This window comes from Neopsephotus bourkii, unplaced genomic scaffold (genome assembly GCF_033783945.1).
Source record: "Neopsephotus bourkii isolate Nb327-2 ecotype Australia unplaced genomic scaffold, CSIRO-AGI_Nbou_v1 NB_1189, whole genome shotgun sequence".
Classification (NCBI taxonomy): Eukaryota; Metazoa; Chordata; class Aves; order Psittaciformes; family Psittacidae; genus Neopsephotus; species Neopsephotus bourkii.
The window spans coordinates 698,803-724,024 of NW_026901674.1; the positions used below are offsets into that span (position 1 = coordinate 698,803).

The window sequence follows — 25,222 nt, forward strand, 5'->3', positions numbered from 1 at the left end:
CAGGAGCAAGGGATGGGACAAGAGGAAAAGGCCTCAAGCTGTACCAGGGCAGGTTTAGATGGAGCTGAGGAACAGTTCCTTCCCCAGAGGGTGCTCAGGCATTGGAACAGGCTGCCCAGGGCAGGGCTGGAGTCACCATCCCTGCAAGTGTTCACACACCGTGTAGACAAAGGCCTTCAGTGCCATGGGTTAGTGGTGGCCTTGGCAGTGCTGGGGAACAGTTGGACTTGATGAATTTAAAGGCCTTTTCCGACCTGGTTGATTCCATGATTCCACAGCTGTAAAAAACCATTACAAAGCACTACACATAAAACATATCTGCTACATCCATTGTAGGGACTGTGTCTGTAAAAGGGGTGACCTTTCTTCATATATTACCACTGAGGTTGTGAAGTGTCATTGGAGTGATTGTAATGCAGAAGTAATTAATATTTGAACAGAACTCTATTTCTTCTCCGATTTAAGACAGCATTCAGTGCTTCTACCGACTTATTTCCCCTCTTCTGCAGCGGGCGGGGAACAGCAGCGCTGCCCTCAGTGTTCTGGATCCTGCTGGACCACCCGAATCACTAGTGATGCGGTCAGGGAAGCTCTGACGTCACGGCGATGGGTTCCACCCCTTCTGTGAGCTCGATGGCACTGAAAGCCTAAGGGTCGGGGCCGGGAAGGGACAGAGCAGCGGCAGCAGCAACAACCGGAGCCATGCACAGGGACAGGCGGATCCACCGCAGCCCGCAGTGCACCGGCAACTGGGTGAGAGCCGAGGAGGGGCCCTGCTGCGCCCTCCCTGTTATCCCTGAACTCTGCGCTAGGGGTGACCGTGGCTTTCAGCCAGGAACGGGGCTCACCCTTCCTAATGATGATGAGGAAAAGGTGCCCCCTGCATTCAGAGGGAGTAAAGCCAACTCTGACAGTGTGATTTTTCCACTCTTCCAACAGTGCTGGAGGTCTCTTATACTTAGCCCGGGATGATTATCTTCTGGAAAATGCCAGCTGAGGGAACTGGAAGGGTTTAGTCTGGAGAAGGGAAGGCTCAGGGGGTACCTTATAGCTCTCTACACCTACCTGAAAGGGAGTTGTAGTGAGGTGGGAGTCAGTCTCCCAAGTAACAAGTGATAGGACAAGAGGTAACAGCCTCAAGCTGCACCAGGGGAGGTTTAGACTGGATATTAGGAACAATTCCTTCCCCAAAGGGTGCTCAGGCATTGGAACAGGCTGACCAGGGTAGTGCTGGAGGCACCGTCCCTGGAAGTGTTCCTGTGTAGACAGGGCTCTCAGTGCCATGGGTTAGTGGTGTCCATGGCAGTGCTGGAGAATGGTTGGACGTGATGAGCCTAAAGGTCTTTTCCAACCTGGTTGATTCCATGATTCAATGTTTCCCTCTGTCATTGCTCTCAGAAGTGCCACAGCCCCTGTCAAGTCCATGGCCAGGAACATCTCAGCATCGCAGGGCACTGTGACCAACACCTGGCACAGTCCATCCTCCCGTCTCTGAACTCATGGGCCTGTTTGGCTGATCTGTTCCTCCCCAGTTCAGTGTTTTCAAACCCACAACCGCCGCAGCAGCACAGGCAAAAGGAAGTGTTATGGCATAGGTGGGCTATCACTGTATAAACAGTTTTCAGAAGGTTCTTGGGGGAACAGTATTCTTGTCTGGTTACGTTGTAATGTCTTCATTGCAGGGGTCGTGATGTGTGCTTGGAAGCTCCTGATTTTTTCCAGAGGCCACTAGGTGCTGCTGCAAGCCAGAGAATAAAAAATAAATGAGAAAAAGCAATTTTGGCCGCATTTCTGATCAGATCTAATTGGGGTTTTGTTGTTGTTTGGGGTTTTTTTGTTCTAAATGGGTCACAATTGTTGTTATTTTCTAGTTTGCTCATATTGGAGTAGACCAGAATCAAGCCGAGGCAACTACAAGCTCTGCACAAAACCAGGTCCAGAACAACAAAACAGCTCCATACACCGAGGAGAAACTGCCGCTAGCAGGCACAGCTCAGGAGCAGGTGAGTTACTGTGGCAATACAACTTACAGAGCTCCTTTTGCAAGACAGCACTTGCTAAGTCAAGTGTGGTTGTTAGTAAAGTAGTTGTAGCGGAGTGGCAGACTTTGTGCCTCAGGGAGTAAAATGATGGCTGCTTGTGCTAAGGCAGAAATGTATTTCATCATTAGTTCTAATTTGGGGTACTCAAGTCCTGCTGTAGTTCTTGGTTGCCAGCATCAGTTACTTTACTCTTTTAGTAGCTACTCTACCTGCTTGAGACATATTTATGTGCCAGAATGTATCATAGAATCAGTCATGAGCTATCTCAGCCCAAAGCCTGTGTGTAAAGCCATATAAGACCGTTTAAGTGAAATTTGATGATCTGTTTTGAATTGAATGTTAGCAATTCCATATAGTCATGCAAAAAGGATTACTTTTTTGATCATTAAAAATGCTTAAAAATGAGGAGATCTAGGACAGTTTTGGAAACAAAATACAGCATTTTAAAACCTTGAGGATTTAAAGTGTTACAGTTTCATAATCACATTTTTATGTCCTTATTTTATCATCACACTGAGCTCTGCTTTACCCACCCACCTTGTGCACAAAACATTTTCTACTTCCGTTTTCTATGAGCATAGCAATTATATTGAATTCATTTCACAGGTTTTGCTGTACCAAAAAGCAGGAAGGACTATTTAAAAGGGAAGCTGGGGGCTAGTGAGAAGGAGAAGATGATATTGTGCCATGAGCGTACATTATGTTGATATTACGTATACCTTTCTGTGAAGCATCTGGCCTTAGCCACTCTGAAAAGGAGAACCTGGTCGCCTGGACCTTTTATCAGCACTAGTAGGACTGTTCATCTGGTTTATATCTTGCATTTACCGGCATGTCACTGTTAAAAGGAATTAGTGGAATTTCTCTCTCTCATAAATCAAGGACTCAGATGAGTTCAGCAATGAGAATACAAAGATTTGAGCCTTTATCGGCTAAAATGTGATGTCCCAGGAACAACCTGCAGAAGTTTGTTTCTGTGACAGTTTTAAGAAGTGCTGATAGAGTGTTGGAAGCAGCATGTGCAGCTGGATGTCTGTGATCTCTTAGTTTGAGGGGATTTGCTGCCTGTGGGATTAGTTTCCTCACAAACACAGCACTGTATAAGCTTATATTACCTCCTTTTCCATACTTCCTTTTGTAAACCATTGGTTAATCTGGGGAATCCTTCCAAGCGATGATATTTAGTATTTGCCACCTTGGTTTTCAGTTTTTCTGCAGCATATAGGCAGTGGCAATAAACACTGTTCCTAAAATGATGATTGGTAATTGCAGTCAGATATTTTAGTGACTTAGAAGGTGCTTATTTTTAAACACATGTATGAGAATACGTCTGTTGAATTTATTTAACCACAGAACTGCAGTCTGGGTGAATCTGGATGAGAAAACAAGTGAACATGTGGCACATACCTAAAAAAAGGCAGAAAATCTGTCTAGGACAGCAAATGCCCTCAGATATAATTGTGCAGCTAACTCCATGCAGGCAGACTTAAGTATTTGGTGATGCTGCATCAGGCCTCCTATAGCATTTAGCTTTAGAACTGATCCAGCTTCACTTTTGAAACCTATTTTGTTAAATTGCACATTGCACATTGAAACTTGCTCCTCTTTATGGAGGTGAGTATCATAGTTGGGAGAGGAAAAATGTATTCCACAATGGAAAAAGTAAAAATTGCTAGAGCATTTGCAGTTAAAAACCATAAAGCTCCCAATATGAAGCAACAGAATGGTGCTTGGGGAAGAACAGAGGCAATTTAATAGTCCAGAAGAGATTTCAGTGTTTCAGTTTTTAGCTATTTTAATAATATTGCAATGATATGTAATCCCAGACTCATTTGGGTTGGAAGGGACCTTAAAGCTCACCCAGTTCCAACCCCTGCCACAGGCAGGGACACCTTCCACTAGAGCAGCTTGCTCCAATCCCCTGTGTCCAACCTGGCCTTGAACACTGCCAGGGGTGGGGCAGCCACAGCTTCTCTGGACACCCTGTGCCAGCGCCTCAGCACCCTCACAGGGAAGAGCTTCTCCCTTATATCCAATCTAAATCTCCCCTCTGTCAGTTCATTCAAGCCCAGTTAAATTACTTTTTAAAGGGTTCTTTTGCAGTTGTCCTTATTTTCTTCTAAAACACTAGGTTCATTTTGGGAACTGGCTTAACATTATGTTAAAGAATGAGATTATAAATGAGTTATGCAATTAATACCTCCTCCACTTCCCCTGCAACAAGCAGGGTACATGATGTTCAGTACATAAATCATAGACTAATTCAGCTTCAAGGTCCCTTTTGTAGTTCATTTTAATTAGCTTTAGCCTTACTGGTGAATCAAACAAGACATGCAGTATTTTGCTGCTTGCAGACAGAAAGTCTTCTTTCTTATTTGGGAAGTCACACTTTTATATTAATTGTGTATATGTTCAAGTCAAGGGAGTGCAAATCCTTCAGATGATCCTGTAAATAAAATAAAATACAGGGGGTCCACGGTACCCCTACAGAATTGTATGCAGTTAAAAATGTAATATGTGAATATAGACCTCAGAGGAGCCTTCCAATATCTGAAGAGGGGCCTACAGGGATGCTGGAGAGGGACTCTTCATCAGGGACTGTAGTGATAGGACAAAGGGTGATGGGTTCAAACTGAAACAGGGGAAGTTCAGGTTAGATACAAGGAAGAAGCTCTTCCCTGTGAGGGTGCTGAGGCGCTGGCACAGGGTGCCCAGGGAAGCTGTGGCTGCCCCATCCCTGGCAGTGTTCAAGGCCAGGTTGGACACAGGGGCTTGGAGCAAGCTGCTCCAGTGGAAGGTGTCCCTGCCCGTGGCAGGGGTTGGAGCTGGATGAGCTTTAAGGTCCCTTCCAACACAAACCATTCTATGATTCTATGATTTCTGTGTTAGAATATAGGCCGCAGTAATTTCCGCATCTGCCAGAATATAAGAAGTAAGACACAAGTATACCCCAAACCAGGTGTGTGAAGGTTGATACGTATTTGCTATTGTTTCTTCTTTTCAGACTGCAGTGAAGAACAACTTCCCGTTCTCCTTTCATGACAACAAGCACTGTTTGCAGAATGTAGGAGAGTATTTTGATTTTGTAAGTACCAGCATTGAGCAAAATCCAGCAAGTTCAGATCTCTCAGCCTGCCAGAGATGAAACACAGGGTTTTTTCTCCCCCCCCTGCACAAGCTATAAGTTTGCTAGAAGAGAAAAATGTAAACAGCAAAGAAAACCCCATGTTCCATTAGGATTGGGATGGGACTCCTCTGGGACTGGCACAGATGGTCTTTGAGGGTGGCAGAACTCAAGAAGACCCCCCCCCTCCATGATCTGGGTATTTGACAGGCATTTCCTATGGGTCCTAGGAAATGTTTTTCTTGTCTTAACATGGTTTTGTAGCTGTGTATACATCCTATTAGCCTGCTAAAAGGGATTGGCTTTGTGATGAACTTTTGTAGGGGGCTCAGTCCTGCTTATTTGGTTCAAGCTCTTTTTTGTCCTAAATTTAAGCAAATTCCATAGGACACCCACAATGTATCTCCAAAATGTATTATTTTCCAATCCCATCTCTATAAAATACCTGTTTAAATGTAATTTGCAGAAAACACGACTTTGAATAGAATTTATATTGGTATGGGCTTTTCTCTGTAACAGTTTCATGTTTTTCCACTTTTCTTAGATTGTTGACATATCATAGAATGACAGGGTGGTTTGGGTTGGAAGGGACCTTAAAGCTCCTCCAGTTCCAACCCCTGCCACGGGCAGGGACACCTTCCACTGGAGCAGCTTGCTCCAAGCCCCTGTGTCCAACCTGGCCTTGAACACTGCCAGGGATGGGGCAGCCACAGCTTCTCTGGGCACCCTCACAGGGACAACTTTTGCCCAGGAGCTCATCTGAATCTCCCCTCTGGCAGGTTAAAGCCGTTCTCCTTTGTCCTGTCACTAGCAAAAGCAATAGGGCAGTTCACCAGATCACAAGTAGAGGAGGAAGCAGTGAATCGTGATAGTTCATCTGACTCTGGGCTCTTTTAGACCTGCATTTTTGGTATTCATTATTCAGGGAGTGACCTCCATTTCTGTGCCCTTTGTGCAGTGTCTCTTAGCTTTAGAGATGCTGATCAACCATAATTCCAAATAAATTTCCTGCAAGCTATGGAGTGTGAAAATCAGTCTGTGTCTCTCCATGTGTGGACACACAAGGGACAGCTTTGACGATTCAGATTTCATGGTCTGTCTCAGTTTCTTTATTGCAGTCCAGACATAAAATTATTAACCTATTTCTTTGGGTTACTCTGCAGATTAATTTAGCTGAGTAGAACTAAATAGCCTGGAGTAGATAGTGTGCTACAGAAATGCAAAGTTGAAGTGGTTTATTAGTACTGAGAGGTGGAAGGTCAACAGATTTCCCATTGAATATATATTCATCCAGGCGAGTCTGACAATCCTATTTTTAACTTGCTAAAGATGAACCCTGAGTTCTGGGAATCACTGTGGTAACAGCTTCCTTAACTTCCCACTGGGGTAGTGACTGTTACAAGATGAAACTGTGAAACTGTGATTGTAAATCATATGTTTTACATTAATTTGTCTTCCCATTTTTTCCTTAGGGTTTGGGCCGCAGGAAAGTGGAACCGGAGAGACGGCAGCAGAACTCCCAGAACTTCCTCCAGTGGGCTGATAAGCCAGCTCCCAGCAAAGAAGATGGCTTAACCATTTATCAGACCTCATTTATGAAAGGTAAAAGCTCTGCGAGCCCAGTTTATAGGCAGTATCCAAAACAGCACACAGAAAAGCAGTGCACTGAGAAACCCATTCTTGAGAAGGAAAAAAACCTGCAGCCAAACAAGTCATCTTAATTATCAATCCACCTTTGTAGCACCGATTTATCATCATCATCAGAGCCTTTACTTGAGATCTAAACTATTCCTTACTCAAATGGATGATGAAATAAACAAGCGTGAAGTGAATGTTGTGCAGTTGAGACTTCATTGAAATCAAGACTTGTGTTACTCTGAAGACATACATTACTATAAAAATTGTAATGAAGAGAAAAAGCATGATTGTGCATAGTTTCAGCCATACCTCTATAAAGAGAACAGAGGTAGTGATTGTACATGGGTTATTTGATACTGGTTGACCCTGATCTTGATACAAAAGCTCATTCAACTTCCGAATCAGTGGTGGGGCTGTACCTCAAGCAGCTGACAGCACCTGTGTTGAAAGAAGTATATGATGGAACTGGATCCTTGAGGATTTCCACAATAGGGAGTCAAAACTGTGTGTTCAGAAACCTTTTCTGAAAGGTGTCATGGCTGTGAGGGCAGGCTACTGCCCATGTGAGAAGCTAGATAAAAAAGAAGCTGCACATTAGACTGCTGTGTGAAATAACTGTAATGTTTGGTTATGACATAGCAGTTGCATAAGTAAAGAAAGAAAGGATGTTGTAAACAGTGTATGCATTCCTCTGTGTGACCCTTACAGGGAAGAGCTCTGCCTAAGAGCTCATCTCAGTCTCCCCTCTGGCAGGTTCAAGCCATTCCCCTTGCCCTGTCCCTACAGGCCCTTGTCCCAAGCCCCTCTCCAGCTTTCCTGCAGCCCCTTTAGGCACTGGAGCTGCTCTAAGGTCTCCCCCTCAGGAGCCTTCTCTTCTCCAGGCTGTCCCAGCCCAGCTCTCTCAGCCTGGCTCCAGAGCAGAGCTGCTCCAGCCCTCGCAGCATCTCCATGGCCTCCTCTGGACTCACTCAAGCAGCTCCATGTCCCTCTTGTGTTGTTGCTGCAGAGCTGGATCAGGACTGCGAGGGTGGGTGTCCCCAGTGTACAAAGTGTACTCTCTACACTGCTCTGGGGTGTATGTGAGCACTCATGTGTGTACATGCGAGTGTGCATATGTGTGTGTCCGTCATGGCACAAGGGGTAAACCAGCTCAAGCTGACAGTGGGAAGCTCCATGAAGGTTTGTGTTTGAGGTGGTCTGGCTCTGAAATGATTTTATAGTTACATGGCCCTAAGGAAAGGAATTCAGCACCAATCCTGCAAGCACTCTGCTCCCAGAATTCTTACTGCTTTAGGATATGGAAGGCATTAGAGTCAGACCTCCAAATAACATGTTTTCCTTTTTTGGATCATTTCCATTAATATCAATGAAATAATAAACCAAAGCTTGTGTTTCAAAATATACTAGAAATAAACTTGTTGCTATGCAAAATGATGTTGACTAAAATAATTTAAGCATAAGTTTATGGGATAATTTTCTTTGTTTGTGAGATAAATGGAAAAATAAACCCTCAACCCTTAGGATTCCCTACATTGTAAGAGATGCCGTGGAAATGAGTTATGGTAAGAAATGATTTCTGCCTTTCAGTGAACAGATACATCTTTCTGTGTCAGCCTGCACTGGCTGACCTTTTGTGTGCCATCCAGCTAGATTGCATTAGACAAGATCCCCAAACATGCAGCTATTTTACTAGCACACACTGAAATAATAAACTTCTTTTATGAAGTTCCCCCTATGAAAGTTCTTGGGGGGGGGGGCTGCACAATCTGTAGAAAGGCAAAACATTAATGAACAATGTAAAAACAGAGAAAAAGCCAAGGAATATAGTGCTATTTAAAAGAATGAGTCTTTCTCAGCCTGACAACTCCAGAGTCAGAGTTTCCAGAGCTTTAGCCAACAACTTCATCTCCAAACTGATTCAAAACTCAAGTGTGTGCCAATCACATGGTAAGTGAAGTACCCCATGCTGTTTGCCGTACTCAAGAGGGCGATCTTGGACCTCCATCAGAAGGAAGAAGCACATTCCTGCTCAGTGAGTAATGTTTATCTGTGGTTTAGCGTTACAACTGGATATGGGGAAATAAATTGCTGTAGTTTGGTATGCCTTAAAACACCAATAGAAAGGTTTCAGATTCCCCCCCCCCCCCCTTATTTTTCCCTTCACATTTTGACTCAAACATGGATTTTTTTAAAGGAACTCTGGTTTAATAAATGTTTATGACTACATTGTAATAAACATTCCAGAGAATTAACTATAGAGATCATGAAACCTGTATTCAAACTGAAATCCACTGTGCTGGCTTGAACAGAACAGGTGATTCCCACAGATCTCAGGCTCTAGGTGTGGTTCCTGAGTAAATACCATGAGCTACAACACACTGGGTTTTGAAATGAACACTAAACACCCCAGATCAATTCTGGAAAGTCAGAGCTTTGTGTTCTTTGGATAGAAACCATCAGGTTTGTTTAATCTTGTGATAATAATGGCTCTGAAGAGAAGACCATACTGAGTGAAAGTACTTTTGCAATGTGGAGGTTTTGCTTCCTTCAGGCTAGAAAGGTGAGGAGAAAGGCTGGTAGCTCCCAAAAAGGTTTCCTACTCAGTGCTCCCAGCTGGTGGATATTAGGATGAGAAGGGTGTAGGTGAGCTCGGGAGAGTGGGCATACTATGGGTTAACTCAGCCGAGTGCTGTTGTGGAGAAGTAGAGGCTATGCCCTACATGGTGCTGGTAAAGATGGACTTTTCTGGGCCTTCTTTTATTAAAATAGAAAAAAACAAATGACTTTGTTGCAAAATTCCCTTGAACAGTGTCAACAACAACTTGAACACAGCCAAAACCTCTGCTTTGAGGCTTTGTACTACAGTCTTCCTGAATGAGGAGGTAGCGTTGCTCTCTGGTTTTAAGCCTGAGCCAAAATCAATTTCAGGACTGTCTGCACAACTTTCTTAAGTGTATTCCATGTTATTTTATAAGTGTTTCCAGTATGTTAGCTGCATTCACAGAACTCAAGCAAAATTGCTTAAAACCAAAGGGCTGGGCAGATGGCTGCAAGTTCCTTTGGTTTAAAGAGTTGCTACTCGTCAGCTGAACCCTGCAGCAAGCTAAGCCTGGTGATTGATGTGGCTGAGCTGAAGAGTTTTTCCATGCCCTGGTTGAAGACAGCTTGCTTCATGGGTTGCATCACTTCAGCTATGTGGGAACACGGCCTTCTACTGGTGTCTGCATGGTTATGTCCACTTATTTGATGTGTGCTTGCTCTTCCTTATGCCCTGATTGCTGATAACTAGATCTGAGGAACTGGTCTCATTCAAAGCTGCTCTCTCTCGGACTGTGTGACCTCCTGGTAAACTGGGTATCAGCTTTTATAGCTGTTTCATTTATGAAATGTGACCTAGGAAAAGCTTTTAATAGTCATCTTGACCCTGACAGACACTATTGATGTAGTTATTGATGGTAACAGACTGGGTTTGGTACAGGTTGAAGTGTTACCTTTTGTTTGCTCAGTGTCTGAAGAATCTTAAAGAGATGCTCAAAGCCTTGAAAGGGGAGGGTTTGGTGGAAGGGGGAGTTGTTGAGAGTAGCTCCATGAGTTGCTGTTCTTGGAGCTAGTAACTCAATGGGAATGCAGCAGCTTGATTTCCAAGTCATCTGCTGCTAATCTAATCACTCTGTGTTCATAATCAAATCACCTCATGTAGCTGAGATGTTGCTTCTTAGCGTGTACTCTCAAGGTTAGGCTGAATGGAATAGCTTGATGTAAACGTGCTGAAGATGAGCCCTTTCCCCTCCCTGGGCTCCACAGTTATGCAGGAGCAATGCTGGTGGAGATGTGGCTACACCCAAAACCGGTGCTGATCTGTTTACACTGCTATATCTCAAGTGTGGATGCTGTTAAGCTTCTATGAAAGCTCTTGTACTGGTTTAGCTTTTCCCTGGTTGAGCAGCACTGGTGTGATGGTGCTAACGTTGAACTGAGAGTAGGTGACTGTAGGTGACAGAAATGTTCATACAGTGGCCATGCTGGTCGATAAGAAATAACAGTTCTGAAATGAAGTAGAAACTTTCTGTTAGACATCTCTGTTAAATCACAGCCTGCATGCCTTTTAAAATCATAGCATATGATAGAATCATTCCTTAACCTCTCCCCTGCTGCTGCTGCATTATCTAAAGAGCAATAGGGGACAAGTACGGAGTCCCGGTTCACTCTGGAGTAGGAAAGGACTACATAGAGCTGCTCATAGAATGGTTTGGGTTGGAAAGGACCTTAGAATCATTCAGTTCCAACCCCCTGCCATGGGCAGGGATGCCTCACGCTAAATCATGTTGCCCAAGGTTCTGTCCAACCTGGTCTTGAACACCAGCAGGGATGGAGCATTTACCAGTTCTTTGGGCAACCTGTGCCAGTGCCTCACCACCCTCACAGTAAAGAGCTTCTTCCTTATATCTACCCTAAACTTCCCCTGTTTCAGTTTGAACCCATCACCCCTTGTCCTATCACTACAGTCCCTGATGAAGAGTCCCTCTCCAGCATCCTTGTAGGCCCCCACCAAAGTAATAAAATAACAAGCTGGTTAAACATTGTATTTGGAGTATCTAACTAAAGGGAAGTCTATTCAGGAGGGAAGGAATCCCAGCTGACCTAAATATGGATGTTTGGCAATAGTGGGTGTGAGTGAACCATTAAAGCACCCAGTTTATGGTCTAGGCAGGCAGCTGTGTGGTGTTTATGGGAAGCATGTTACCAGCTCATTCTCATCTGATCATGGTTTGTTATAGTTCAGTATATTCACCTGAAAGGGAAATACCTCAAATTATCCTGTCTTAAATGGGGTGTACAGAAATAAATGCAATTTGAAATAGTTATGCTTCAACCACACAGAATCAACAAAGTGCTGCTTGGAGGGGACCTATGGGGCACATCTAGGCCAGCTTCCTGCTCACAAGGACTATAGGGTGGAGGAGTCCTGACTCCTACACTTGGCTGTACCCAGCACTTCTCTCCCTGGGTGGAGATTTGCTATAGAGTATTTAGAGCTTCATTAAGGACTTAGTTACCTGCCATTGAAGAAACTAATGGCTGTATATATGTTTTTATGATCCTTTACATAATTTGTCTTTCATTCCATAGAATATTGAAACTGGAAGCATGCTATTTCTGAAATGGAAGTGCTTCTTAAATACAGAATTAACATCCACTCTTCCTGTCTCATTCTCCCCTCCCCCCCCCCAAAAAAAGTCATGTTTAGACTCTCCAGTATATTCTAACACCTACAAATGGTAGTGCCCACTGTGCAAAGACACCAACAGCAGTATCAAGTATGTAAACTCTTGTGGGCTCAGGCTCTATAATACCAACCAACCAACAGGCCTCAAATGGCATTTTAGGTATGCATTAATGACCCTCAGCCCCAGACCTTCTCATCTTATTGCTTCATTCATCAATGGCCCAGTGGCACATTGGCAGTGCTCTTTCTCAAGCTGTGCCTCCCCTCAGATGGTAATCAGATGGTAGATGGCTCTATCTGCTTATGGGAAAGTCATAGCCCAATAAATAAAGTGTAATTTCCTGATTCCCCTGGGATGCAGTGATTCTTTTTAACAATGCTTCTTCAGTTGAGTTGAAATTAAAACCCAGCGTGATCAACATATTGGGCAATATTTCATGGATGGAGTTAAGTACCAGGTTTAAAGACTTAAATAAAAGCACTGGTGGAGAGAAGGCAGTTGCACAGAAGCGGAATGTTTTCCATCAAAAAAGGGAAAATCCTGGTGTCGTTACTGAGTTTAAATTACATTGTCAGCTTTTAAGCATTACTGCAAAGCTTTTCTGTGCATGTGTGATGCTAATTGTCGTTCTAAATGAAGCTTGCTATCATTTGGCATAAAATGAACGTGTAATCTCAGAACTACTGGGTAACATGCAATACAGTTTGGTGCCATAGGAGGGCAGAGGCGTGGAACGGCTTTATTTTGATACGAGTTACATGAGTGTAAGAGCTGTCGCAATGAGTTGAATTGTCAGATTTATACAGGTATCGGTGGGCTCTCAATCATGTCAGAGAAACACAACAACTTGACTCAGACACGAATGGAAATATGTAACTCTCAAGGGTTTGTGGGTTTAAATGTCTTTTCCAGTTGTTAATTTTTGATGTTTACACATTTCGGATACTTTTTCAAGCCGCAGTTGTTTTGTTTTGCCTTTGAGAATCTATAATCTGACTCCAGTTACTTACTTAATCACTGACAATATCCAGCACATTAACAAAATTACTTCTTCAGTTTACTACTTTGATTTAATTCGACTTCTTATTTTTCTAGCATCAGGCTCATTTATGCTACAGTTTTCTTTATGCTTCAAGTTAAATTTGGGCTTAAATATAAAAGAGCTTTAGCCTCTGGGTGACATAATTCCTTAGGAAATTTGAAATTCCATCAATCTGTAGCTGCCTTTTCAAATGAGTGCAGAAACGAATGCAACTTGCTTTGTTAGAGGAAGAAACGCGCCTGTGTGTGCACTTTTGTGGCTTAGAGGATCCCTTCTTGCAGAGTAATTAGGAGGTACCCAGGTACAGTGATGGGTTCCTGCACTCTGAGCTTGTGCCAGTATCTCCACTGAAAGCCTGTTACATTCAGAAAGAAGATAGCTGTGATCTCCCCAGTCTGTCCCCTTGGCTCTGTTGCTCCTGACCTGTAAGTATCACAAAAGGGAGATCCCTGCTGAGTTGTTAAGCAGAGGCTGTCCTGCAGCCTGGGCGGCCTGAATGGCTGTAGAACGGAGCCTTTCAACGGGCAATACTCTTTCTTCTGAAAGGGCAGAAAAATTTCCAGCATCTTGAGCTGAAAGAGTCAGATGAGTGTTTCATCTGTCTCCTATAACGATGTCCCTGAAGTGGAAGCAGCCTTGTTAAGCAGTGGAGGCATTAAGAGGCCCAATTTCCAAGATAAATCCAGCCCTTCAGATGCAGCAATGGCTGTGTGGCAGCCTGACCCTTTCTCACTGTTCAGCTGACCCCACTTCTTCCCTCTGAGTCTCTCTCCAAACACACAGGAGCACCTGCAGAAGGGACCCTCCTCACCTCCATTCCCGTCTTTATTCTCTGGTGGCTCTTATATTTAAACTCTCTAGACTGATCCTGCAATGTAGATACGTGGCAGCTGTCATGCAGGCAAGGATCCTGCTGAGATCTGTGAGAATAATTCATGTGTCAGAACACAGGCCATCTGATGGTCTTATTTATCTGGATGTGATGGTGTCTTGTTGGGTAGATTGAGAATAATCTCAGCCCACTGCCCAGTGCACAGTCTAAATTGTGATATCCAAGACAGGAATAGGATCTGTCACTGTTGGTATCCTTAGTATACCACCTGTAGGAAGTCTGTCTTTACATTTTCTTTGCACTCTAATAACAAGTATCTACAGCTTTCTTTAATAAAGACTTCACCCGTTTTCCTGAGTGGTTTGACTGAAGGTCAACTTGTCAATATTGATCTCTTATAAGATGCCAAAACTTTTATATACGCATATTTTATATGTATAACCATCTGGCAATGTGTGCTCACAGTGCAGAAACCACCCATGTCCTGGAACCACCTGTGTCATGGGCTGCATCAAGAGCAGTGTGACCTGCAGGTCAAAGGGGGTGATCCTGCCCCTCTGCTCTGCTCTGGTGAGACCTCACTTGGAGTACTCTGCACAGTTCTGATGTCCTTAACATAAGAAGGACATGGAACTGTTGGAGCTGTGGCTGCCCCATCCCTGGCAGTGCTCAAGGCCAGGTTGGACACAGGGGCTTGGAGCAACCTGGGCTAGTGGAAGGCGTCCCTGCCTGCAGCAGGGGTTGGAACTTGATGATCTTAAGGTCCCTTCCAACACAAACAGTGCTGTGATCCTATGATTCTATATTTTCTTATTCCTCCTCTTCTTCTCCCCACTCCCTTTTAACTCCCTGAGTAGGATTTTTTGCAGTACATTTCTATGCACCCTGACACAAGCCAATACCTTTGTCAGTAATAATAAATTAGGTGCAGTGGGAATTGAAGCTTGTTCTTTTGTCCAAGGTGATATAATAGAAGTCATTCATAATGAAGAAAAAAGTAATTGTTATGCAGCGTTTTTGTATGAAACATGCCTCTCCAAATTACCCAGGGTATAAAAGAGAATGGTTTTAGAGCTTTGGTACAGCCATGGCTGAGCAAAATGCATGTGAATGTCCTCTTATTTGCATAAATAGGATTTCTGATACTACACCCCATTTGTATTGTGTTCAGCTCCCTCAAGCCTTCCTTCCTCACATGACATATCATAGCTTCATCATTAATCAAAACAAACCCAAAATCAATAAACATGCATAATCAGGAGCCTCCCATTCCAGTATGCAAATACACCACATATTGATGAAATGTTTCTGAATCTCAAATAGTTTTTGCTCTTTTTTTTCCCTTTCAGAACTCCCTGAGCCTTTTAATTTTAATATTTTATGCATTGCAATGCAAACAGTGTAAGAACGAGTTTGTGTATCGGAGATAACAAGTGAAAAGATAAATGCTGGATGAATCTCCTCATAGTTCCTGTTTACTCTGTTGGCTTTAAAGGCAGTTTATGCCTCTGAGAGGCTGGTAATTTCTTGACCTTTAGAGGCTCTGTCCTGCAAAGCAGTGGCTCTGCCATGCGCTTCCCAGCCAGTACCGGAGCATGGGCAGACGGTCCCTGTGCCCTGTGCCAGGGATGTTTGTTAATGAGTGACAATCACTTGTTCCTTCTGTAGAGGGCAATCAAAGCATTACATTAGAGGGGGACAGAGATGATATTCAGCCAGGAGAAGCCTGTGTCCATGGGTAAGACAGTGATCGTACCTGCAGCTCCATAGAGCAAGGGCACTGTTTGGGGATACAAGCTCAGCTTCTAACAGTGGTCAAACCTCAGCTCTGCTCACACACCAGCAGATCACTGCTGATGTGTTTTTACTGCTGCCCTCTGTAGTTTTAAATACATAGAATGGTTTGTGTTGGAAGGGATCTTAAATCTCATCCAATTCCAATCCCCTGCCATGGGCAGGGACACTTTCCACTAGATCAGCTTGCTCCAAACCCTGTCCAACCTGGCCTTGAACACTGCCGCTCTTAAGACCCTCCATCAGGGGACAGACCAAATTCATGCTTCAAATTGCTTTAATCTGAATCCCAGTTTCTAACAAATGAACTGTGATGGGGTAAATGTTACCAGCAGCTATTCCTTCCCTCATTCGGAAGCTGTGCATCTCCATAGTACAAAACACAGACCCACAGACCAGGCACATCAACAACCAAGGGATTAAAATAAAACAAAACTCTATGAAGGCTAAAGGAAAAGAAGGATGGAAAAGATCAGTGGGAGAAAAGCCAGGTTGCAATTAAGTTGAAGAAGTTCCTTGTTTGCTAGTCAAATAATAAGCTGTGTCAGAGCTGTAGAATTGGCTATTCCAGGGTAATTGCATCTCTTGTGTATATGTGGGACTCTGCTAACCACAGGCATGAACCTCTCGTGAGAGCCATCCCCTCTCAGCTGATTTATTAGCCATGCAGAAAGTTTAAAGGTGTGATCTTTATTTTATATTGCAATAAAATAAATGTGGCAGCCATCATAGATTAGGAAGCACGGTTTCAAACTGTGAGAGTCTTTTAGGCTTCTTAATTTGCTGTGGATGGGTTTAGCAATGGGTAGGTCTATTTGCCAAGTCATGCTGCTTTGCATTTCCTTGATGCTCGTTTTCACAACCATGGTGTGTTGAAAAATTCCTCTGCCTTTGGTGGGACTAGGTGCTCACCTGAGAAATGTGGATCCTACTTGTAGCTGAACTCCTTAAGGAGTGGAGGGATGCACAGGAGGAATGTGGAGCTGCTGGAGTGAGTGCAGAGGAGGCCATGGAGATGCTGCAAGGGCTGGAGCAGCTCTGCTCTGGAGCCAGGCTGAGAGAGCTGGGCTGGGGCAGCCTGGAGAAGAGAAGGCTCCTGAAGGGGAGACCTTAGAGCAGCTCCAGTGCCTAAAGGGGCTGCAGGAAACCTGGAGAGGGGCTTGGGACAAGGGCCTGTAGGGACAGGCCAAGGGGAATGGCTTGAACCTGCCAGAGGGGAGACTGAGCTGAGCTCTTAGGCAGAAGCTCTTCCCTGTGAGGGTGCTGAGGCGCTGGCACAGGGTGCCCAGAGAAGCTGTGGCTGCCCCATCCCTGGCAGTGCTCAAGGCCAGGTTGGACACAGGGGCTTGGAGCAAGCTGCTCCAGTGGAAGGTGTCCCTGCCTGTGGCAGGGGTTGGAGCTGGATGAGCTTTAAGGTCCCTTCCAACACAAAACCAATATGGGATTCTGTGATTCAATTTGTCTAATCAGCAAAAGGAGTGAGAACTGCTTATCTTTGTTTCAACCTTTGCTTATACAGTCCAAGGTGGAACTTAACCTCTAACCTTTTGTTTCCTGATTTTGTTAATTGTCCTGCATTGCTGATGGACTCTATCAAACTTATGGTACCCCTGTCTGCTTTGTCTGCTTTCACTACTACATTGCATATATGGATGTAAGATTGAGTCTTCTATGCATTTTAACTGTAATTTGTCATTTTGGTAGGTCTGAGGCTAATGAGTGACATTTATGACCTGATGGACCTTGAACACAAGTTCTGGTTTGCATCTTTTTGTACTTAGTATTTTCAGAAAGGAAAAAGAAAAATGCATTAGCCAAACCAGGAGAAACATACTACAAAGCTGTCTGGTTTTGGCAAGGATGGTAGAGGAAAATACAACGGAGGGCATTTCCTTATTGCTTGTGGAAGATACTCAAATAAATAAGAAACTAGATATAATGAGAGTAGTGATGCAAGTGATTAATGGTTTTAACGCTCTTGTGTCTTTGGCTCAAACTTTCTGCAGGAGGATGGAATATAAACATTAATCACAAGCAAGGACCTTCAGCCTGCAGAACTGTTAGCGTGGCTCCTCTTCCCATTGTTGCATTTAGAAGGGAAGGAATCAAACAAATTGCAGGAACATTGCAGAGGGTAAAAGGCTGGGGTAGAGGAAAACGTGATCTTCTCCAAGTGTGAGGGCTGCAAGCTTTAATATCGGGTGTGCTTCAACTCAGAGCACTGATACTGGGTTTGCTCACCTTGAGCTGCAGGGCCTACCAACCACTTACATTTACACTCCTACAACGTTCTGTGTTTCGAAAACACTTTTCACATGAGCCTTCTGAAGTGCATCAAGGAGAATTAAATGGTCCTCTCTCTACCTGAAGAGGTAGAATTGACTACTGGTCCCCTCTCCATCTGAAGAGGTAGAATTGACTACTGGTCCCCTCTCCACCTGGAGAGGTAGAATTGACTACTGGTCCCCTCTCCACCTGGAGAGGTAGAGAAAACTCCCTTTGCATTTATCTCCTGCTCGAAACATTGTCATGACCTTTTTTGGGCAAGTTGTTCAAAAGTAATACCAAACAGAGGACTTTTTTGCCCATCTCCTCCTCTGTTTTGTTCCACAGTGTGGTCTGTTTTAAATAAGCTCCCCAGCGCAGTCATTTAAGGAAATGAAGATATTTCATAGCATGCTTTAGCATTTGCATTTGAAGATAGGCCACCCTGCTGTGTGATTAAACTTGAGTTTAGGCAAACTCCAAGACTGGAGGTTCATGTGCAGTGCTTTGCACTTACATCGCAAAGGTTGTTGGAGGGGAAAAAAGAATGATCATATCCTTGGAAGTACATGACTAATGAGAATATATATAGCACTTCTGAGACAGCTCAAATATATAATTATTGTGAGGATTTCACAGACACATAAATATAATGATCTTCAGCTAAGTAAATTGCTACCTACCAATGAAATAAATATGGTCCCTTCAGAATTTGCAATAATTCAGTGCTGTAGGTGGTGGGAAATGATTCACCTTAGCTGTTATCTCTGGAACAGTAATATAGAAATATATCTGCCAAGACTGTTGCATTTACATTGTTCTTCATATCCTGTGGAGTTTGTCAGAAGACCCGCGGTCCCCGCTGATTTCCACCCCCTTATTTTGATAAGGCTCCACACAGCATGGCTCGACAATGCCTTGGAGCAGCTAATATTGTTTACCACAGTAGGCATCTCAGCCATAATATTTTTCCAAGAAACACTGATGTGTTTAAAGGTCAGGTTGGTAGTGATTTGACTGCTAAGCATGAATTCATTTTTCTAGGAGGAGAAGGGGGTACATGCCTTGGGATAAAGGTTAAACTGTTGTTTATGCACTCGATAGGTGGAAAACACAGGGTTTTAATACACAAATCATAATAACCTGTTCTGGTCAGTCAGGGGAACGTGGTGCTTTCCAGTTACATGGAAGCTTTGAAGCCACAGGCGTCTTCTATCACTGGAGAAGAAAACTCACTGGAAACTCCAGAGCTTGTCTGGATGATTTGGACTTTGCTACCAGTTTAAGCTTTTTTTCTGGGCACAGGTCGTGGTAAAATTGAGTTTTGCTGCCTCTGATGAGGTGCCAAAGACTGGTCCTTACTGCTGTACATTATGGGACTGAAAGGAGGGCAGAAGGGGGAGAGGGACAGCCCTGTCAGCTTGGATTTGCTGTCTTCGGTTGAGTGGGAGTGATGGGGTGGTGTTTGCCTTTGCCAAGAGGCAGGTCCTCCTCTCCTCTTGCAGCTTCCACCTCTCCTGTCCATGTGCCTCTTTCCATGGCAGTGACATTGGGGTCAGCAAGTCTGGCTTAGCCATGGATATTTAACAGGCAGCTGCACAGGACACCTGAGCTTAAAGGGAGATGTGGTGTGTTCCAATAGCTTCAGCTGGGCTGGCTGGGCTTCTCAGGAGGGCAGAACTCAGCCAGGACATGCTCAGTTCCTGATTTCATCAGATGGAAGTGTAAGCACTCAGTACTGAGCTGTGCTCCATCTCCAGTTCCCTCTCTACCCATGGTTTTCTCCAGGCAAGGGGAAGGGGGTGGCATATCCCAAAGCTGAGAAGGAGCCTCTACAATGTGAATATAGAGTGCGGATACACATGCACATCCCCGTAGGTGTCCATCTCATTGTTCTTTCCTGCCTCCCATTTTCCAGGTACTTATTCAAGCATCATTTTCTTCAGCCTTTAAGAAATTATGCTGCTCTCAAGAGAGATTTTAACCAACCCCAATGCTTGTTTTTTTTTTGTGCAGTGTTTTCTGCTTCCATCAAAGAGTGTTTTTTGCCCACAGCCTCCTTTCTTTCTTGCACTGTGCCTATGTCAGTCACCCCCTCCTTTACCATCCCTCTCCTTTTCTTGTCTTGCAGGTCTGAGTCACCTCATTTACCCATCCTGTTTATACCTTTCCTTGTCTGTCTTTCTGTAATGAGACAATCCTTAATGTCAGGTTAGGAAGAGGTGACTGGAGGCATGTGGGAGGATAACAGGCTTTTCAAAGAAATAACCATTAATAACATTAGCCACAGCTTTTGGTATATTGGGATAGGGCTTTGGGGCTGTTTAGGTGTGTAGAGGGGGTTGTGTCACACACACAGATAGTTGCCTGGTGCTGGTTTCAATGCAGTATTCAGCTTCTGTCTTCACTGGGGCAATGGGGTATCTGTGCACCAGACCAACATCTAAGGATGTATTTTAAGGACTCAGGCTCCATTATCAGGGCTGACAATCTCTGCTGTTAACTTTGCCTGGTGAAAGGATCAGTTCTTTCCACTGTTTGTTTTAACTTTCATCAGTTCCTTTGGGCTACAAACTCTGTATGAAAGCCTCAAAATCCAACCAGGATTGTTCCTATTGAATTACTGTATAAATGTTTTCTAGATTAGTTATCTTACTCTATTTCTACAGGTTTTGTCTCTGCAGAGGCTCCAGTCCTGGCACAGCAGCTCAGGTCACTTCTTTGATCCAGTTTTCAGTGGGATGTTCTGACACCTTGACCATCTTGGCATTTGTTTTGAGAACAGATGGAGAAAACAGTCCATAATATCCCTGTTGGCCTAAAAGCAGAGATTCTCATAGTGCCATGAGTGACTTGCTGGCTGCCATCAATGCAACCCAGGATGCTGTGTTTGATTAGCTTTGCTTTCACAAGAAAGACCCACTGCATTGTTTTGAGGAATGTGTTCAGTTGCTTTAGCAAGCTACAGAATCCCCCGTGGCTGCAGGAATGGAACGGTCAAGTGAAATGGCTGCTGTGTCAGGGGTTAAAAGCCTTGCAAAACGTTCTGTCTACACAGCACCCTGGATCCTGAAGCTCTTTCAGTTCAGAAAAGCTTCTGCATATCTTTTTTCCTTTCCTCTTCAGAAGGTGGATGCATCTAGAAACCCCACAGGAGGTTTCTGACTTAGCAAACAGCGCTTCACTGCCTCTTGGTTTGGTATTTCAGCTCAACATTGCAAATACGCGTGTCAAAGATCTTGGCTTGGATCCTGGAATTACTTCAGATGCGATGGTGTGATAATAAGAAGAAAAGTGTTCCCAAGGCTTTCATGCCTGCCTCTTCTTTCTGCTATTCCTCCCTTACTGAAGAGGAGTTGGAAAGCTGATGTATTCCTGAGGTGTCTTGCGGGAACATGATTTCCATGGATGTTGTGCAAGGAAATGTCTTTACTGTTTTAAAAGGGAAACATGGTGCAGAAGAGCAAAAAAAGGGTTCACTTGGGAAAAACCAGCACCGGATGGAAATGAGTGCTTCCATTTTCCCCCTGCAGTATGTTTTTCTTCTTCAAGCCCTGCTCTTCATGCCTACAAGTCCCATGCCCTGTTTCCTGTCCTCAGTATTAATCATTCCCCTGTGCTGATAACATCTAATTGCTTTCTTAGAAAGCCATCTCTGACTTCCTGATCAGTGATGCCTTAGCCCTTGAACGTTAAGCAGTTGTGACAGCCACTTGTTAAATTACTTCCAGATATGTATTTTATAAAGGTGAGTCCATATTCCTTAAATATTTCCATAAGTATTTGAAAATACTATAAACAAATAGGTACTGTATCTAATATCTACTCTTGGTCTACTTTAAAGGAATTTGAACCATTTTACATTTGTTTGTCTTAGAAATATAATCCTCCAGATATTTCTAAGAGACAGAAAACTGAAAAAATGGGATAAATATAATTCCATTATCTAATTGTATTATAATTATATTTTTATAATTATAAATATAATTCCAAATATAATTGCCATGGTTGTTTCAAAGCAGAAAGAAGAAGTAAAGAAAGGTTAGTCTATTAAAGAGAAGCTAGATTTCTTTTTCTTTTCAACAGTAACACGTATTCACCACAAAGTGTTAGCTTGAAATATTTATGGTATAAGATAGAGGATACAGTTTGATTTTCTGCTCACTGGTATATTTTACATCATCCTCATCACCACAGTGCCTTTGAGTTGCCCTTTAAGTGACATAACTGACATCTGTCACAGCTTTCATGTCTCTTCTGATGGAGATTTGTTTATGCACTTCATACTTTGGATAGGTACAGTCTTGATTAGGTACTTCTTCCTCCTCCAAATGTACTCACCAAGCAAATGAACCACATTCCATGTACTGAAATATGTCTGTGAAGTGGGTGATGAAATTTTGGATCTTGAATTGCTGATCACAGTTATGTTGAGTGATTCTTTGAGTTTGAACAGTTCTTAGCTTTCCATCTTGTTTTTACCAGAGTGTTTCAATTGATGGATGAGCTCTATCTTTAATAGAAACATGGTATAAGCATAATGGGCAAGAAAGATGTAAAAATACAATATAATGCATGGTTGTATATGTTGAGACATAACACTGCACTGCCACATTGAAACTGCCTTGAAAGAATCCTGGAATGGTTTGTGTTGGAAGGGACCTTAAAGTTCATCCCATTCCAACCCCTGACACGGGCAGGGACACCTTCCACTAGAACAGCGTGCTTCAAGCCCCTGTGTCCAACCTGACCTTGAACACTGCCAGGGATGGGGCAGCCACAGCTTCTCTGGGCACCCTGTGCCAGCACCTCAGCACCCTCACAGGGAAGAGCTTCTGCCTAACAGCTCAGCTCAGTCTCCCCTCTGGCAGGTTCAAGCCATCTCCCTTTGTCCTATCAAGGGATAGGAATAGAAACAAAGGCAGTAAAAAGCCCAGTGCTTTCTCAATAATAGCACAATGCAAACCTTTATTTATGAGGTGTTGCCTTGGCAAGTTTAAGTAAAAGGAAAACAAACATTAAAATAAAACTAAAGCGGAAGAGAATGTGGCTCTCATTAATAGTGTGAGGGAAGGGTTGTAGACACCTTCAGATTAAAAAAGGCAATTAATATTTATTTCATATCAAAGAAGATTGCTAATTAGGACTGTGCTCTTCCCATCCCCTAGGGAAATAATCAGATGAGTGAATCTCATCTGGAAAGTTCATGTATGGCAATGAGAAGCAGCAAAGAACCTGGACGACCTGAGGAGGTGTTCAGGCTATCTCACAGACTTTGCTCTCTAATGGGGTTTAAAAGACCAAGTATTAGTGAATTTATTTTACTGGGTTTCTGGTGACACTTTCTAAAAGGCTGTGATTATATATAGCTCAGGCACTTGTCTGTGTCCTTTTATTAACATTCATAAGAACCTTAATTGCTCAATGAAAATAGCAGATATTTCCTCTGCTGGTGGAGTTTAAGAGGTTATTCAAGACAAACAGAGAAAATGGAAATCCTGCCCAAATGGATCCAATAGAAAGAACAAACTATTGGAAGAAGTCAAGCAAGACGAAGAAGGAAATTGAACAGCAAACAACGGAAGATGGGAAGATAAACAAGAATTTATTCCAAACCCACCAAAACCAACAGTGGTGTAAGGGGCAAAGGAAGCGGTTGATATTGATGTGTCAGAGAATCACAGCTGAAATAGGCCAAAAACTAAAAAACAATAGACAAGCTAAACTAGATAGACTTCAGCATTTGAATGTCTGAACTATTAAATGAAATATGCAGCGTTTCCTACCTGTTGAGTTCAGTGCTGTATTGTGGGTGTTCAGGATCACAGAACCCCATGGTGGAAAGGACCTCAAGGATCACCTGGTCCAACCTTTCCAGGCAAAGCAGGACCTAGACTGGATGTCCCAGCATCCTATCCAGCCAAACCTTAACAGTGTCCAATGCTGGGGAATCTACCACTTCCCTGAGAGATTATTGCAGTGCCTGGTGGTTCTCATGGTGAAAAGTTTCCTCTTGTGTCCAGTTGGAATCTCTCCAGGAATAACTTGTACCCATCACCCGTTGCCTTTTCCATGTGACTCCTTATAAAAAGCAAGTAGTAGAAATGCTTTGTACCTTTAAGTATGCACCCAGGTGATTCAATAACCCTTTGGTACAGGGGTATCCCTTGAAATGATGAGTAGGAATGATGTGAAGTTTTCTGTTAATGAAGAATTGTCCTGTTTTGACAAAATCTTTGTGTGTGCACAGAAGCAGTTTGGTTTCCATTGGAAAATGTCAACTCTTGCCAGCTTTCCCAATAGCACCACCGGGGTCCTGTCCTCTGAAAATTGGATGCTTGGGGTTTGGACGCAGAGTTCATATTTCTGCCTTTAAAAAACTGAAGAAATTCTTGAGGAAAATTCTTGTTTCCAACCAGATCTAATCATAACAGCGCTGTAAGGCATTTGGGAAAACACAGCTACTTTGAAAACCTGGTCTTTCTGTTCTAGTAGAATTGCTTTCTTATGGTGAACTAGTTAAGATAATAAATTTGGGCTTTCAGATGTCAATGCAAAGCTGGTGGAGGGAGCTAATTTTCCTTCAGTTTTGTAACTGCTTTTAATCTGGGGGAAAAGATCAAAAAAGGAGAAAAACCATCAAATTCTAGAGTGACAAAAATTAGCAGAGCTGCATCCCAAGGATTCAGATTGCATCTCATTCCATCTCTCCACATTCAGAATATGGTGTGAACAAAAAGATGCTATAATTTGCAGATGAAACAAATAAGCTGCTTACAGGAGACTAGAAAAGTGATGGAACTTGAGGGTAATAATACATTGGTGTTTGGGCATCAGAAAAGAGATGAAGCTAGGTGTTGAAGTTGCATTGCTTGCAACTTTAACACCAAACCTGCGAGGTACTAATGCAACTAGTTGTATTTAAACAAAGCATATTTAATAGAATCATTATAATTAACCACAGTGGTAGAACACAGTTTGTAAATTCAGTCCAGACCCTCAGGAAAAAGATCCAGAAATCCCTTTAAGATTAATGGAAAACCTTTCAGATGTGTAACTTTCAGTAGGTAAATCATAGAATCCCAGCCTGGTTTGTGTTGGGAAGGATCTTAAAGCTCATCCAGTTTCAACCCCGTGCCATGGGCAGGGACACCTTCCACTAGAGCATCTTGCTCCAAGCCCCATAATGATTAATAAGCAACAATAATACACTAATAAATAATACTAATAAACCAATAATAAATAATAATAAACTAA

The 25,222-nt window shown here is 43.3% G+C and overlaps 1 protein-coding gene across 2 annotated transcripts; it reads left to right on the plus strand.

Moving 5' to 3' along the window:
• Positions 1 to 635: 635 nt before the first annotated feature.
• On the plus strand, positions 636 to 7,479 carry TEX36 (testis expressed 36). 2 transcript variants are annotated; one of them, XM_061364130.1, is made up of 4 exons: positions 636 to 753; positions 1,872 to 2,003; positions 5,047 to 5,127; positions 6,639 to 7,479. In XM_061364130.1, the coding sequence occupies exons 1-4, from the start codon at positions 703 to 705 to the stop codon at positions 6,885 to 6,887; spliced, it is 513 nt and encodes a 170-aa protein (XP_061220114.1). In that variant the 5' UTR covers positions 636 to 702; the 3' UTR covers positions 6,888 to 7,479. The 2 variants fall into 2 exon arrangements, with proteins under 2 accessions (XP_061220114.1, XP_061220115.1); XM_061364131.1 differs by lacking the exon at positions 5,047 to 5,127.
• Positions 7,480 to 25,222: the final 17,743 nt, after the last annotated feature.